At 42.9% G+C, this 16306-nt stretch overlaps 1 protein-coding gene across 9 annotated transcripts in view; it reads left to right on the top strand.

Annotated features, from left to right (window-relative positions):
* ATF7IP (activating transcription factor 7 interacting protein) overlaps positions 1-16306 on the top strand; it is an 83644-nt gene that overhangs the window by 42199 nt on the left and 25139 nt on the right. For all 9 annotated transcript variants that reach the window (XM_080971234.1, XM_080971233.1, XM_080971232.1 and 6 more), the window contains one exon: positions 857-1947. In XM_080971234.1, coding sequence (XP_080827360.1) covers positions 864-1947 — 1084 coding nt within the window. In that variant the 5' untranslated portion in view covers positions 857-863. Of the gene's footprint in view, positions 1-856; positions 1948-16306 lie in introns of those variants that run through there.

Genomic DNA, 16306 nt, shown 5'->3' with positions numbered 1-16306 from the left:
TCAGAAGTTATGTTCTGCAAAAGAGCAAATTAGGGGGAAAAAATGTTAATTATATATTTTTCATACTGAGGCTTATAGAATAATTAACCATATTTGTGTACTGACCTTTGTGGGTTATTTTTTAAGTCAAGATGGTAAATAAAACACCAAGGAAAGGGCACATTTCAAATCATCATGTTTAATCTAGTTCCCATTTTTTGCTTAAAACATATTTCCTGGGAAAAGATGCATTTTGCTGTGACAAATTACTCTGTTACAATTTAATTTTTTTAAAAATGGTATTAAATTTACTATTTATTACCTTGGGAACATATTTCAAAGCTTTTAGTCATGCAGCCTCATGCATTTTGTATATGTGTGTGAGTGTATTTGCTTTAGAAGAACAGTTGGGAAATTAAAGATTTCTGTATGATTCTTTCCTATATGAAGGACAGCAGGATCACATACTTGAAGGTTTGAAGTGCTTAGAACTTTCCAGAATCAACAGCTGGTAGTTAATGGGCAAAATAGTGTTTGCTCATGATAAGGAAACCGAAGACCCATATTCAATATTCATAATTTACACAATTTATTATCTTCTCTGTCACAACATCCACAAAGGATGTTGATATGAAGAGAACATGTGTAAAACGCTTGTTCCTTTTACAGTGAGAAGTGTAGTGTTTATAATGTTTTGTTTTTATAAGTGCAGGAATATACAGACTTTTTTTGCAATAACAGTAAATGTATACCAGTGCTCTTGATGTACCAACCACACCAAAGCCAGAAAAATGGAACAATGTGATCTTTGTAAAATGTGTGTGCGTGTGTGTGTTGCATTAACATTCATTTTTCTTAAAAATGTATACCTTTACAGAATCAAGATGGAAAACAATGAAGAACGTCAAAGAAAGGTTTTTAAGGCCCGCAAAACCATGAGAGCAAGTGACAGGCAGCAGCTTGAGAGTGTCTATAAGGTAAAGGAGGAACTTCTGAAAACCACAGATGTCAAGTTGTTAAATGGGAAACATGAAAACGGGGATTCAGATCTTAATTCCCCGTTACTCATTTCTGAATGTACTGAGGGCAAAGAAGTGAATGGCATAGAAGATTTATGCCTTGATTCCGAAGGACAAAAAATGGACTCTGAAGAACTCATGGATGCCAAAAGTCCAGATGTGAAAGAGAACCAGGTTAGTGACCTGACTCCTAAACTTGAAACCCTGACGCCTGAGAACATTGTTTCTGAGCAAGAACATGAGGATGCTAGCACTGCTCCAGGCTCTGAACCTGAAAATCAGGTGCTTGACTGTAATATTGATAATGACTTGCAGGATGAAGTCAAAGTCAGTGATGATTTGGACCACAAAGATAATTGTATAAAAGACGTTTTGGACCAGAAAGCCACACCAAGCGAGCCTGAAGAGGAAAGCAAAGTAAGCTGTGATATTAATGACAGCTCAGTAGAACCAGTAGAAACAAATGAGTTAGCTCTTGCTCCTGATACACCTATGGAAGAAGAAAAGAGTACCAAGGAAACTCTTGTAAAAGAGAACATTGATGAGGAAGCAATATCTAGTAGTATTGATACAGATGTAAATCCAAAGGAGGAAGCTACTCAATCTGCAGAACCTTTAGAGACCAGCACTCAAAAAGCTGTAGAAAATGAACCAGCAGAAAACATTTTGGGAAATGCAGCCACAATGGAAACAGAGGAAATTATTCCAATTTTAGAAAAGCTGGCTCCAGCAGGTGAATTAAGTTGTTTCCCCAAATCTACTATGCTTCCAGTAGAAAATCCTAACTTTGATGCAGAAGATAAAGCAGAAAACCCATTAAATTCTTTAGCCAAACATGAAAGCAGCGAAAGTTTGCCCAAAGAAGCTTTCTTGGTACTTTCAGATGAAGAGGAACTCTGTTCTGTTAAAGAAGCTGAAGTGATAATGCCGAATGATTCAACCCCTTCAGGTGAGTGGTATTTTTTCTTCCTTTCTTTAAAAAATAAGTCTTTTCAAGACTGTTCTGAATTATCTGCCCGTGTTCTTGGAAATTTGCTTGCTTGTTTTTTTAAGGGAATGTGCTATTCATCAGTGGACAAGTTAATGTTAAATTTAGTATGAATTTTATCTATTGCTTTAATGCTAGATTATTAAAGGATGGTTTTAAGAGTTCTACGGAGCAAACTGCTGGTTTACCTGGAACAAGTCCCGTCCGAAGGCTGTCTTAAACATGTATGACATATGCTACTGGTTACTACTTGTGGTTTCTAGTTACAACACATGGATAATAGAAGAAGCTTGATTTTGTTGCTGTTAACAAGTTATAGGCTTTATGGAATATTTGAATGCAGTCGGACTGGGTTTTATTAGTTCTAGTTTCGCCTTCCCTACTCAATGTCTACTTAGCTATTTTGTTTCATTTGTGAATCACTTACTATAAATCTTCTGAAAGCATTTTAACAATAAAGCCTTCAACATTAAAACATATATAAAACAATTTCATATGTAAGAGCAATTTCAAATCCAATATAGTTATAGAAATCTCATTCCCCAGCTGCAATACTTCAGTGTCTATTTCCAGATCAAGGTTTATTGTGGAATTTGGTGCTGTTGATTCACACAAGATTTTCACATTGTCCACATAATATCATCATGAAAAGTCAACCTGTATTTTTAAACATTTAAAATTGGAATTTCCTCTTCCTGCAGAAATTCCATTAAGTAAAAACAAGCCATTACCATATGAGCACAACCTACCGTAGTTATTTTGTTACCAGCAGTCTAAACAATAGGAACATGCCTATTTCACTAATTACTGTATGCTGAAAACATGTCTGAATTTCCACTCCCCAGTTCTGGGGATCTATATTCTTAAGATTGCAACATATGTGAGGTTTTAACTAGTAGGTGGCGGGCTAGATATGTTTTTGAAAATGCTTGCACACAAGTACAGAACTATACAGGCACCCATAACAGGAAAAGGCAACAGAGGACAGGGAAGTAGTGGTTGAGGAGAGAGGCCAGAAAACAGCATAAATATTTCATCAAGGACTGTCTATCGGTGCAAGTGAGAATAGTGGAATACCTATGGAAAAAGTCTGAAACATGAAGTGTGTGGGCAGTCACATTATTTCTGATAAAAAGTCCCTGTCTAGAAGCATGCTATATATTTTATTTCCTTTCCCTTTTGAGGAAAAGGGATTCAATGCAAAGTTGTATTTTATAGACTTCACCACCATCTTGATAAATTTTGAAGCCATAATACAGGTGCTGTAGATCGTTCAAAAGTTGTGTAGCTATGGTCTATACAATCTGCTGATACTCATCATCTTCAAGGGTGCTCACGAGTCAGTTCTTGAGGTTCAATGGATTACAGTGGTCAGATACCAATTATTGAGGAAGAGGGTAGAATTGACTTACCTGAAGCTGATATGCAGGACTTCCAACAACAAGCACCGCCTGAACACCAAGTAGCAAACCTCGATGTGCACGGCAGGCAGCAAAATTGCTTTAGCAGTTAGTATGAACTCACCTTCCCTCAAATAAAGAGGACCACCCATTTTCTCTGCCTAATCTGGATTTATATTATTTCATTTACCCTCACTCACCATTACAGGGTTTAGACACTGGTTCACAGTGGAGGTAGCTGCCCTGGGATGAGCAGAAGATGAAAATGCAGTTGGGTATCATCAGCATACTGAGGAGTGTATGGACATAAATTTGACCACAGACTTCATGTAAATGTTGTGTTGGGGACAGTATCAAACACTTGAGGAATGCAGGACAGTATCTCATAATTCTATATCCTGAGACACTAATTGGTATGAAATTACTGTATAAAATCTCTAGACCTTTACAAGCCCAGAAGAACAAATGGTCAGTATTTTCAAATATAGTTGAGATATTTTGGATCACAGCTAGACTTTGCAATCAGTGAAACTAGAATGGTCTCTGTAGTTCAGTCTGCTTTGATACTATTTCCACAAAGAATGCCTCAGGCCACAGCCACTTCCCACTTAGTGCTCCAAAACGTAAATGAGATGGCCACAACCTTGATGTAAAGTTGACTTCTTCAGCAATAGTGGCCACTGCTTTTTAAAGATTAATGTCGCATGCCTCTCCCAAAAAATGGCACTGATATTTTCCTTAACTCTTGGAACTATGTCTTATGACTGGATGCAACTAGCCAATGGAAAGAATAAAAACAAACTAAAAGAACAGCTGTGATGAGCAGGTGCCCTGATGTCATGGCATCTAGTTTGAACAAAATCCTAACAGTTTTATACATAAAACAGCTGTCTGTTTTTGAGCTCCACTAGTTGAAAGGCACTCGGAGCAGCTAACAATTTAACATGTAACAAAAATCACATGCAAAAAACCAAGTAGCCAAGGTAAGTAAGTCTTAGACGAAATCAGCAAGTTCTAAAACACCTTGTCCAGGAAAAGGTTCTCCATCTCATGCCAAAAAGTCAACAAACACTGCTCTGGAAGTGCATTCCAAAATTGGGGCCTTTTCAGTACATCACCCCAGTTTTGGTCATGATCCTTTTCACATTCAGCGGTGGAGGAACTGTTAAGAAGTGCCTTTGAGGAATATCTCAGCAGTGAACCAGTGACATATCTGGACATACTTTCTGGGTTAGTGTACTTCTACAACCTGTTTTACTATATTTAGAAGAAATCAGATGAATGACAGTTTGGATGCAGTGGGTGCAGGTAAGAACATCTCTACTTCCATCATCAGTATACCATAAGTCAAATGTATTCCATATATGTTTGGTTGGATTCAGCTGAGGGTTGCACCATTTGTCTTCAAGCTGTCATGATGCTTTATTCTCTGCAATCCCCCAATAAACCAGAGGGTTGCCCAACTGCAGCTACAACAGAAGCACCTATTTGCATTTTCTTTTGAAATACTGGATTACATATCCTTCATAATTCTGGACAAGGTGAGCTCTGTGAGCTTCTGAGGGCAGATCATTTTGACTATTTAGGAGTTGCAGTTCTGGTTAGTGTCCTGGCATTCTAACCCTGTATCAGAAAATAATCTGTCCATGATAAATGTATCATTGTTACAACTGATCATCCTATTTTTGGCTTGTACAAACAAATTAATAGTCTATGTCAACAGTATATTAGGAAAGTTCTATGGCAACTATCAAATACTAAGCTAAATTCTTCAGTGTGTTGCTGTGGATGTAGATGTTTCTCAGAACTACTGCTTTGGAAAAGACTTTCACACAAGATGCACACTTCTTTGTATACATTTAGAGTTTGCTAGACATCAAAACAGGCAGTATGCTAACAGATTTTCCAGGCCCTCCTTAGCACCTAGTGCAAAGTGCATGAAGTCACAGTTGGTTAAACTTCATAGGGGATACATGGCTGAAAGGATAAAATCCCTATAGACTACACCTGTACACTTACTTTCTGCTGGAGCTCATTGGTCTAAAATTGCCCCACCTTGCACTATCTAGCCAGGTTTGTAGTGTCTCCATAAATAATTTAGATATATGTACTTACTGATACTAGAAATACTGTATCCAGCGTCCACTGAAAAAAGATTTTGAATGGACATGGCCCATGACTGTGCTGCTCCTCCTCCTTACCTGAGCCCCATAATATACTGTCTTCCTCCATTGCCTAATTGGGTTGATGTAGCTTCTCATTCACAGTCACTTGCCAGGACCTATTATGGACAGTCAGTTCAAATTATACTCAATATTTCCCCCTTCTCTCAAAAGTAGCAATTAGCATTCAAAAAACCTTGCAGCCAACACTGTAGGCATGGCAAAACTTGGCCCTCCAGCTGTTTTGGGACTACAGTTCCCATCACCCCTGACCACTGGTCCTGTTAGCTAGGGATGATGGGAGTTGGAGTCCCAAAACAGCTGGAGGGCCAAGTTTGGCCATGCCTGTGGAAAACACTAAAACATCCATACTCTACATAACCAAGATTCACCATAAAAACCTACTAAGTGAATTTGATAATTCATGTAAGATCATACATGAAAGCATGTTGACTTCACTGTGTTTTTTTCACATTTCATTGTCCTATGTATTTGTCAGGAGCTTGTCCTACACTCGAGTAGGACCCTGGCAGAGAGACATGCCCGACTGGCGTGTTCTCTCCCTCCTAGTCGATCGGGAGCTTCAAAAGCTTTCTTCTGCCCGAACATGACAGCGACCGATGCCAACAGACGTTGGCACACCTAGGGATCCGCAGAGTGTTTGCAGTTTGCGTAACAGAACTCTGCAACTCAGCATTTTGGCTAATCTACTTTATTTACATATAAACACACACGGAGCACTGCAACATGGCTCCCCCTCTCTCTAGCATCAGACAGCAAAGAGGAAAAGAGCAAAGGACAATAGTCCCACTTCATGGAACACAGTAACACAAACATCCTGTCTCTGTCACTTCCCACACTGTGGGGTCAAAACACACCGTCATGTGATAGACAACAATCCCATGACTGCAATCACGGAGCAGGAATTCTAACAGTATTGATGGATATGGTACTTGGCTACCTTATCAAAAAAGTTCTTACATAAAACTTTTTTTTTACAAAAGGACTAATTTATATTTTCCAAAAGCTATGCAAGCATATTTAAGGACTGCTGTGACCTGTATAGGTTCTGCCTTGTTAAGAGACTTCCATTCCTTCAAGAGGTGCTTAGCTGGCATTGAGGAATCCTGAAATTGATCTAGAACCAGGGTTGTTGACTGCCTCACTTTTTTTTATTTTAATAAATAAAACTTTTAAAAATAATCATTTAGTAACTATAAAATAAATATACAGATTTAATAAACAATAATAATAAATGAATGGCAGAACATGAGGTTGAAATGGTAGAGTTGGAGAGAACAGATGGTGAAATTGAAATGTATTACATCTCTGGATTCCACCTTGAAATCTTCATAGCCTTATCTTTCGTTAAAGTAAACACATTCCTTTCCCATGAAGGAAGGATCAAGTGGCAGAGTTACTTTTGCTTTCTAGGCAACACTTTGGTCAAAAGAAGAGGGGGGGCGGAATAGCATTCAGAACTCCCTTGTTCTTTTAAACAATTAGAGCAGGCTTTTGTTCTGCCTTCAGGCCTTTAATGAGCAACCTCCCTTCCCTTCTTGAAGCCAGAAAGCAGCTCACATATTGAATGTAAATTTCAACTGGCAGATGGTGAAATCTCTGAGTCATAAATTATAACCCTCTCAGAAATAATTAAGAAACAAAGGCTTTTGCAGACCCCATACCCACCAGGATCTTACGGCTTTTGGGCATGATGTTGATTCCTCCACTCACAATTCACTTAACCTTTTCAGGGTTCCAAGGAGCTGACAGCTTCTTGTTCTCCTGACACAGAAAACTTCTTTCAGAACATCAGGGATTAGTCCTCTAGTCACTGCCCCCCCCCCCCAAGGAGTGAATTCTTTAGCAAAGAATCATGTTTGGCTATCATTTATCACCACATAATTATCTCCATCAGCAGCCTGCTGACAAAAGATGTTCAATCTACCATGTTCCTTCCCTGGAAGTTTGCCTCACTCACTTCTTGGCTCTAGATTCAATCTAGTATATATCGAACTGGGCTCCTTTGGGAGGAAAAGTGGAATGGAAATGTAATAAATATATAGTTTGAATACCAAATCTGCAGGAACACAGATGTCTCCCTAGAATCTGATGCCAGAACTGGATATGATCAGCATACTGATGATCCCTCAGCCCAAATCTCTGGATAATGGTGACCTCCCCAGACATTTCATGAAGATGGTTTCATGTAAATGTTTTACAGACTGGAGGATGAAATTGACCTCTGCAGCTATAGCCAGTAATATCAAAAGCTACTGAAAATTCCTGGGGATTAAGATGTCTGTACTCTCCCTGTCCGTTTGCCATTTTAGTTTCAAAACAAGGACAGAAATCAGATTGAAGTGAATCTAGATCATTCTTTTCAGGAAACTCATCACAGTCTCTAGAATTGAGCAATTTGGCTTTATCACACTGTTCAAAATCCATGTATTCTGCTGGATTGCACCCTTAGAACTAATAGCAGATAAGAAACCACTCTTTGTTAGTGTGTGGGCAATCATAATTGGCCCATACACCTTCATGAGGTTGGTGGGGTGGTTGGTGATTTGGACTAGGGCCTGAGAGATTAGGATTCAAATCCTCACTCAGCTGTTAAGTTCTTTGGGTGAACTTGGGCCAAGTCCCTGCCTCTCAGACTAACCTACCTCATAAGTTTGTTGTGAGGAAGGGCCATAACTATGCATGCCACCTTGAAGTCCTTTGGGGAAAGGTGGAATAGAGATGTAGTGCAAAAAATAAGATAAGCTACTCTGTAACCAGCTAACAAACTGGTCATGATGAGAGAGATCTTAATACCTCAATTACACATGAACATTTGTTCCAAGTCCTACACATTAATTATTCAGATGATTTCTATGCTGCCTATCAATGGAAACATTCTCAAGGAGGCTCATAACAATAAAAGCCAAACACAGCAAAACATTTACTGTTTAAAAGTTTAACAGATAAAACTGGCAGCACTAAGACTCCTATAGTATTTACAGTCAAGCTTCTGAGAAAATCAGAAGTCGCTACCTGGCATGAAAAAAAGCCTCTTTGGGGAAAATAATTCCATAAATAAGGTGCTACAGCTGAGAATGCCCTTTTCCCAGTCACCATCTGCCTTTAAAAATTCTGCTCTTGCTTCACTGTTGATAGTGGAGGCACCTGAAGGTGGGCCTCTGACTGCTACTTCAGTGTTCGGATGCACTGATACAGAGGTGGTAGTTCTGAAAGTTTGCCTGGAATCAGAAGATTTTAAAGGAAGCAGCAGCACTTTGAATTGCTGTTGTAAACAGTGAAGATATCCTCCCTCTGATTGGTCCCAGTCCAACAATTAACCTGCATTATGAAATAAGCTATGATAACTTACGATCTCTCTGTGGCTTTTGATGCCATTGGCCATGATATTATTCTAGAACAGCTCCATAGAATGGAAATTGGGGACATTGTGTTACAGTGGTTCTGGTCTTCTCTATGGGACCAAATCCAGAGAGCAGCACACTCTGGCCTCGTGGTGGTTACACTATGGGTGCTCCTGGGAGTAGTCATTAATATTTTCGGGGGCAAGGTGTTGTTAGTACTCTAATTCCCTATAACATCTGAATCCAGAGAGGCTGTGCAGGCCCTGGATTCATTACCTGGCCACAGTGGTGGGACAGATGAGAGACAACAAGCTGAGTTTGAATCCTGGTGGTTCCTGGTCCAAGAAGGTGGTCAATTGCCCGCCCTGGATGGGGTTGCACTCCCCTAAGGAGAAAATTCACAGTTAGGGGGTGCTTCAAGATCAATCTCCTGAAGCCTCTCCAGATGCCTTATTTTTCGGCTCTAGGACACACCTTGTTTTAGAGGGGGAGAGCAAGGGGGAAAAAACTCCCCCTCTCTGCTCATCACCCCTTCAGCGAAGCAGCAGGAGAAACGGAGCCCCTTCCATTTCTCCTCCCGCTTGGCTGAAGGGGCGCTGCGCAGCTCTCCCTCTCTGCTGAAGCCAGGAGAGTCTTGCTTTCCCTTTTTTAAAAAAAAAATAATAATATTTATTACTTTTCCAACAATTTAAACACACACAAAAATAAAAAGAAAAAAGAACAATACAATACAATACAAAAACACTACACAACACATTAAACTAACAAAACAAAACAAAAACAGTTTAAAAAACATCAAACAATTTCAATATCTTATCTTTCATTCACTTATTTCAGTGACCTCCTCACACCTCCCTTTTTGTATTCCACTTCTGTTGATTGTTTCAGCAATACCTTTCCATCTTCCTCTGCTTTCTATCCTTTAATTATCTTAACAGATTCTAGCCTTATTTTTCCCTTTAATACTCTATTAATCTATTTATACTTAATTCCTTATAACATTTCTACTAAAGCCATATAACTTCATTCCAACATTTTCCTAACATTCATTAATTTTACAATATTTCTGTAAATAGTCTTTAAACTTTTTCCAGTTTTCTTCCACCGACTCTTCTCCCTGGTTCCCTGGTCTCGGATTCTGCCAGTCATTTCCGCCAATTCCATATAGTCCATCAACTTCATCTGCCATTCTTCCAGAGTGGGTAAACCTTGTGTCTTCCAATACTTCGTGATGAGTATTCTTGCTGCTGTTGTTGCATACATAAAAAAAGTTCTATCCTTCTTTGACACCAATTGGCCAACCATGCCCAGGAGAAAGGCCTCTGGTTTCTTCAGAAAGGTATATTTAAATACCTTTTTCATTTCGTTATAGATCACCTCCCAGAATGTCTTAATCCTTGGGCATGTCCACCAAAGGTGAAAGAATGTGCCTTCAGTCTCATTACATTTCCAACATTTATTGTCGGGCAAATGATAAATTTTTGCAAGCTTGACTGGTGTCATGTACATAGATCATTTTCATTAAATTTTCTCTTAGGACATTACATGCCGTGAATTTTATACCTGTGATCCATAACTGTTCCCAGTCAGCCATCATTATGTTATGTCCAACATCTTGTGCCCATTTAATCATAGCTGATTTCACCATTTCATCCTGAGTGTTCCATTTCAACAGCAAGTTATACATTCTTGACAAATTCTTAATTTTTGGATCTAACAATTCTGTTTCCAATTTTGATTTTTCCACATGGAAACCAACTTTTTTGTCCAGATTGTATGCCTCCATTATTTGATAATAATGGAGCCAATCTCGCACTCTTTTTCAATTTTTCAAAGCTCTGCAGTTTTAATCTGTCTCCATCTTGTTCCAGAATTTCCCAATATTTCGGCCATTTGGCCTCCATATTGAGTTTTTTCTGTGCCTTCGCTTCCATTGGTGACAACCATCTTGGGGTTTTCTTTTCTAACAAATCCTTATATCTTATCCAGACATTAAACAATGCTTTTCTAACAATATGATTTTTAAACGCTTTATGTACTTTTACCTTATCGTACCACAAGTATGCATGCCAACCGAATACATTATTAAAACCTTCTAGATCCAACACGTCAGTATTTTCAAGAAGCAGCCATTCTCTCAGCCAGCAAAAAGCAGCTGATTCATAATAAAGTTTAAGGTCTGGCAGGGCAAATCCACCTCTTTCTTTGGCATCAGTTAGTATCTTATATTTTATTCCAAGCTTCTTGCCCTGCCAAACAAATCTAGAAATATCTTTCTGCCACTTCTTGAAACAGTCCATCTTATCCAAAATTTGCAATGTTTGAAACAAAAACAACATCCTTGGCAGCACATTCATTTTTATCACAGCAATTCGGCCTAACAATGATAACTTCAAATTTGTCCATATTTCTAGATCCTTTTTCACTTCAATCCAACATTTTTCATAATTATCCTTAAATAAATCCACATTTTTAGCAGTCATGTTAACCCCTAAATATTTCACTTTCTTAACCAATGCTAGTCCTGTCTCCTCCTAAAACTTCTCTTTCTCATTCACAGTTAAGTTTTTCTCTAACACCTTTGTGATGGGACGATGAGCTGCTTGTGTGTAAAATCCTAGTCCCTCAGAGTTTGGTCAAGTTTGCAAACCTCTGTCTGTAACGGAGCCCCTTAAACATGGCTCCGTCAGTCGCTGGCAGATTCCGACAGTGGTTGCTTTCGGAATCGCTTCCAACATAAAAGCTCCTTAACGGAAACACGTCTTCTGGACTCTCTGCGTGACAGTTTCCGGCGAGGAGTGGGTGTCCCTACAGGAGGTCCTGAAACCTCCCCACTGTTTTCGCTGGAAGTGTCTCTGAGCCATCCCTCCAGCTCCCTTTCCCTCAGCTCAGCTCCTCTCCCCCTACTGGTTCCCTCTTCAGCTGCTGAGTCTCTCCCAACCTGTGTGAGCCCTTTCACTTCCCTTCCTTCCGATGGCAGTTCCCTGACATCCACCTCCCCTCCAGGGCCCCCTTCATCCCCTCTCGCCCCCTCCTCTACGGGCGGTGAGGAGGCAAAACCCCGGAATGAACTTCCTTCATCTTCCGATGTCCCGAACACTTCTCTCCACCTGTTGCGGTTCCTGGTCTCGAAGTACTCCTCCTCCTCAGAGTCCATCTCCCCTTCCCCTTCCGATTCCGAGAATCCTTCCAACTCCTCCTCCTCATCGGTGGTCCCAAAGTATTCCCTCCGGAACCTCTCCACAGGCTGAGGTTTCCTTGGGAACCTTTGATGGAACGTTTCTATCAATACCTCGTCATTGATATCTTCTGCCATTACCCAAGTGTTTTCTGACTCCGGTTCTCCTTCCCACGCTACCAAATACTCCACCTGATCCCCCTTCCATCTGGCGTCGAGGATTTCTGCCACATGGCTGCTGCATTCCCTTTCTTCTATGACCGGTCCCCGAGTGGCCATCCCTTCTCGTCCCCCCTCATACGGTGACAGTAACGACCTGTGAAATACTGGGTGCAGTTTCATGTGGTTGGGTAACCGGAGCCTGAAAGCCACTGGGTTGACCTGTTGAATGACCTCAAAGGGACCCAATCTCCTGGGTCTTAATTTCTTACAACCTCCTTTGAACGGCAACCCTTGGGTTGACAGCCACACCCTATCTCCCACCCTTATGGTTTCACCTTCCCTTCGGTTCTTGTCTGCCTGCCTCTTGTATTCTTCCTTCGCCCTTTCTAAGTTGAGTTGGAGCTGACGATGGATTGCTTCCATTTCTTCTACAAAATGCTCGGCTGCCGGGACACCCCATCTCTCCCCTTCTCCCCCTGGGAAAGCCCTGGGATGACACCCATAATTAGCCAAGAAGGGGCTCATCCCTGTGGACACATTCTCGGCATTGTTGTAGGCAAATTCCGCCAGCGCCAACTTTTCTACCCAGTCATTCTCTCTGTCATTGACATAACACCTCAGGTATTGCTGGAGGACCCCGTTTGCTCTTTCCGCCTGCCCGTTGGTTTCAGGGTGCCGGGCAGTCGAAAAGTTGACCTCCACCTGCAGTAAGCTCATGAGCTTCCTCCAGAACCTGGAAGTAAATTGTTTTCCTCGGTCTGAGACCACCCTCAATGGCACCCCGTGCAACCTAAAAATGTGTTCTACAAATAACTTCGCTGTCTCTTCCGCCGTGACTGCATGCGAGCAGGCTACAAAGTGGCACATCTTTGTTAGTAGGTCTACCACCACCATGATGGCTGTTTTCCCCTTGGACTTCGGCAGATCAGTCATAAAATCTATCGACACTGCCTCCCAAGGTCGTTCTGGGGTTGGTAAGGGTTCTAATAGCCCCGCCGGTGCCCGCCTCTCCCCTTTGGCTCGCTGGCATTGCTCACACCCTCTTACATACTCCCGTACATCTTCCCTCACCTTAGGCCACCAAAATTCCCTGGTGACCAACCACATGGTTTTGTGTTGTCCAAAATGCCCCGCCGTGGGGCTGTCGTGCAACTGCTTGAGTACCCTCCCCCTTAAGTCTCCTTCAGGGATATACAGTGCCCCTTTGTAATACAAAGCTCCATTTCTTTCCTCGAAACCCCCTGGTTCCTCTCCCTCACCCCTAAGACCTCTGAGCTTATTCTGGGCGTATTCATCATTCTCTGTTTCCTCTACCAGTTCTCTTTGTCCCACCAATGCCGCCCCACACACCCAGCGGTCCTCTGGAATGACATGTCTCTCTTCGGGTGCTCCCTCCCCCTCCAAATATTCAGGTTTGCGTGAGAGAGCGTCCGCCCTAATGTTCTCTGGGCCTGGCACGTAACAAATCTCAAAGTTAAATTTGGAGAACTCCTGGGCCCATCTCACTTGCCGTTGGTTGAGCACTCGTGCCGTCCTCCAATACTCTAGGTTCTTGTGGTCAGTGCACACTTGCACCTTATGTTGTGCGCCAATTAGCAGGTGCCTCCATCTCCGGAACGCCTCATGAATGGCTAGTAGTTCTCGGTCATACACCGTGTAGTTCCTCTCGGATTTGTTCAGCTTTCGCGAAAAAAAGGCACACGGTCTCCACTCTGACTCCTCCTTCCCTGGCTGCAGAAGCACCGCCCCAATAGCTCTGTCTGATGCGTCAGTTTCCACTCTCATCGGTTTTTGTAAATCCACATGCAGGAGTTGTTGTTCCGAGGCGAAGGCCCTTTTTAGTTCCTCAAATGCTCGCTCCGCCTCCTCAGTCCAAACGAACTTCTTCTTACTGCTGAGACAGTCCGTAATGGGCGCCGTCAGGTGGGCAAAGTTTCGGATGAACTTACGATAGAAGTTCCCAAATCCTAGGAACCTCTGCACATCCTTCCTTGTTTTGGGTGTTTTCCATTCCAGCACCGCCTGGACCTTGCCGGGATCCATGGCCAATCCCTTGTCTGACAGGCGATACCCCAGGAATTCCACCTCCTTGGTATGAAACTGACACTTCTCCAGTTTCACCCACAGCTGGTTGGCTTGCAGCCTGCTCAACACTTCTCTGACGTCTCTCACATGCTGCTCCTCATTCTCAGAATACACCAACACGTCGTCTAAGAAGGCCACACAATTCTTGTAAAGCAAAGGCCCCAGGACGTGGTTCATAAACGATTGAAAGCACGCAGAGCCTCCTTGTAGGCCGAAGGGCATAACTAAATATTCAAATGCCCCCAAAGGGGTGAACATGGTGGTTTTCCATTCATCCCCCTTCCTTATTCGTATCAGGTTGTACGCCCCCCTTAGGTCCAGTTTAGTAAAAATCTTTCCCTTCCTGACCCTTGTCAAAATGTCGTCAATCCTGGGCATAGGGAAAGCCACTGGTTCTGACACTGCATTTAAGGCCCTGAAGTCACACACAAGCCTCGGCTTGTTCGTGTTTTTTTTATCCACAAAAAACACTGGGCTGCCCCCCACCGCCCTGGACTCTCTGATGAACCCTCTCTTCAGGTTCTTGTCAATGAACTCTCTTAGCTCCTGCATCTCTCTGTCTGACATGGCGTACAGCTTGCCTACAGGGAGCTGTGCCCCAGGGAGTAAATTGATTTGACAGTCAAAGGGTCTATGCGGGGGTAGTTGGTCAGCTTCCCTTTCGCTGAAGACGTCGCGGAGATCTGCGTATTGTCGTGGTACCTTCACGTTCTCCGTTACTTCAGTCCCTGCTAGGGTGGCTTGGGCCCCTGCCAAACCCTTTCCCTCTTTGCAGTGTTCTAAGCAATGTGCTGAACCAAAAGAAACCACTCTCTGATGCCAGCCCACCAGCGGATCATGTAACGCTAGCCAGCTCATCCCCAATATAATGGGAGCTCCTCCCAAGGTGGCCACATTAAACGCTATCAGTTCGGTGTGCCTTGCCACCTTCATTATCATTGGGACGGTCTGCAAGCTGACTTCTCCTCCCAACAGCTCCCTGCCATCGATCGTGGTCACCTGCAGGGGGTTGCTTAAAGGGATCGTCTGTATCTGGTGTTCAGCTGCAAACTCTTTGCTCATGAAATTGCAGGAGCTGCCTGAGTCCAACAGCGCCTTTATCTTTAGAGGGTGTCCGTTTGGCAGCTCTAGCGCCACTTCTATCACTAGGGCGGGTTTAGGAGGTTCTGGCGTGGGCACTTTCACTGCTCTTTGGCCTGGCTGCTGTGCCCCGACGGTGGCAGCCAGGCGTTGGCTTTTACTTGCTTCGGTATTTCTTCCTCTCTTCCCTCCACAGCTCCTACCATCCCTTGCCATTCCTTCCTCTGGGGGCAGACTCTGGCAAAGTGACCTGGCTGTTGGCAGAGATAGCATTTCCGGGCGCCTTTTCCCTCCTTCTTTCCCCCCTCACTGGGCTTTGAAACTGCGCGCGCGCGCGCTGTTCCGATTTCCATCGGCTCTGCCGGCGGGAAAGTTGGCTCTGGAATGTCTGGAATGCGGAACTCCTTCCAACGTTCCCCCTTCCCTTCCCGCCTCTCCAATGCTCTCGCCTCCTGGCGCGCTCCTATGGTCAGCGCTGATTTGGTCAGCTGGTCCATAGACTCCGCCCTGGGCGCCCGGGAAAGTTCGTCTTTCACAGCCGAAGAAAGCCCTTCTTCAAAGAGCATTTGAATGGGTTCCGCCGATAGATCCCACCCCAATTTATGGATCAACATGGTGAACTCAGTCCAGTACTCACGGACAGATCGGCTCCCCTGTTTGCAAGCCATTAACTGTCTGCGGACCACTCCCTGTTCAATATCGCTGGAAAACATCAGATCCATGGCGCGAAAGAACTTCATCGTGTCCTTTAGGACGTCACTATTCGCTGCCATCAGGGGTCTAACCCAGTCTCTCGCCCCCTTTTCAAGATGCCCAATCACGAAAGCCACTCGTGATTCCTCGTCAGGGAATTCATCAAACTGCAGATTGAGGGCATATTGCATCTCT

The sequence above is a fragment of the Podarcis pityusensis genome, assembly GCF_964106645.2.
Source record: "Podarcis pityusensis genome assembly, chromosome: 10".
NCBI lineage: Eukaryota > Metazoa > Chordata > Lepidosauria > Squamata > Lacertidae > Podarcis > Podarcis pityusensis.
Note: the sequence above shows the minus strand (reverse complement) of the source record. Positions and strands in the feature narration are given on the sequence as shown.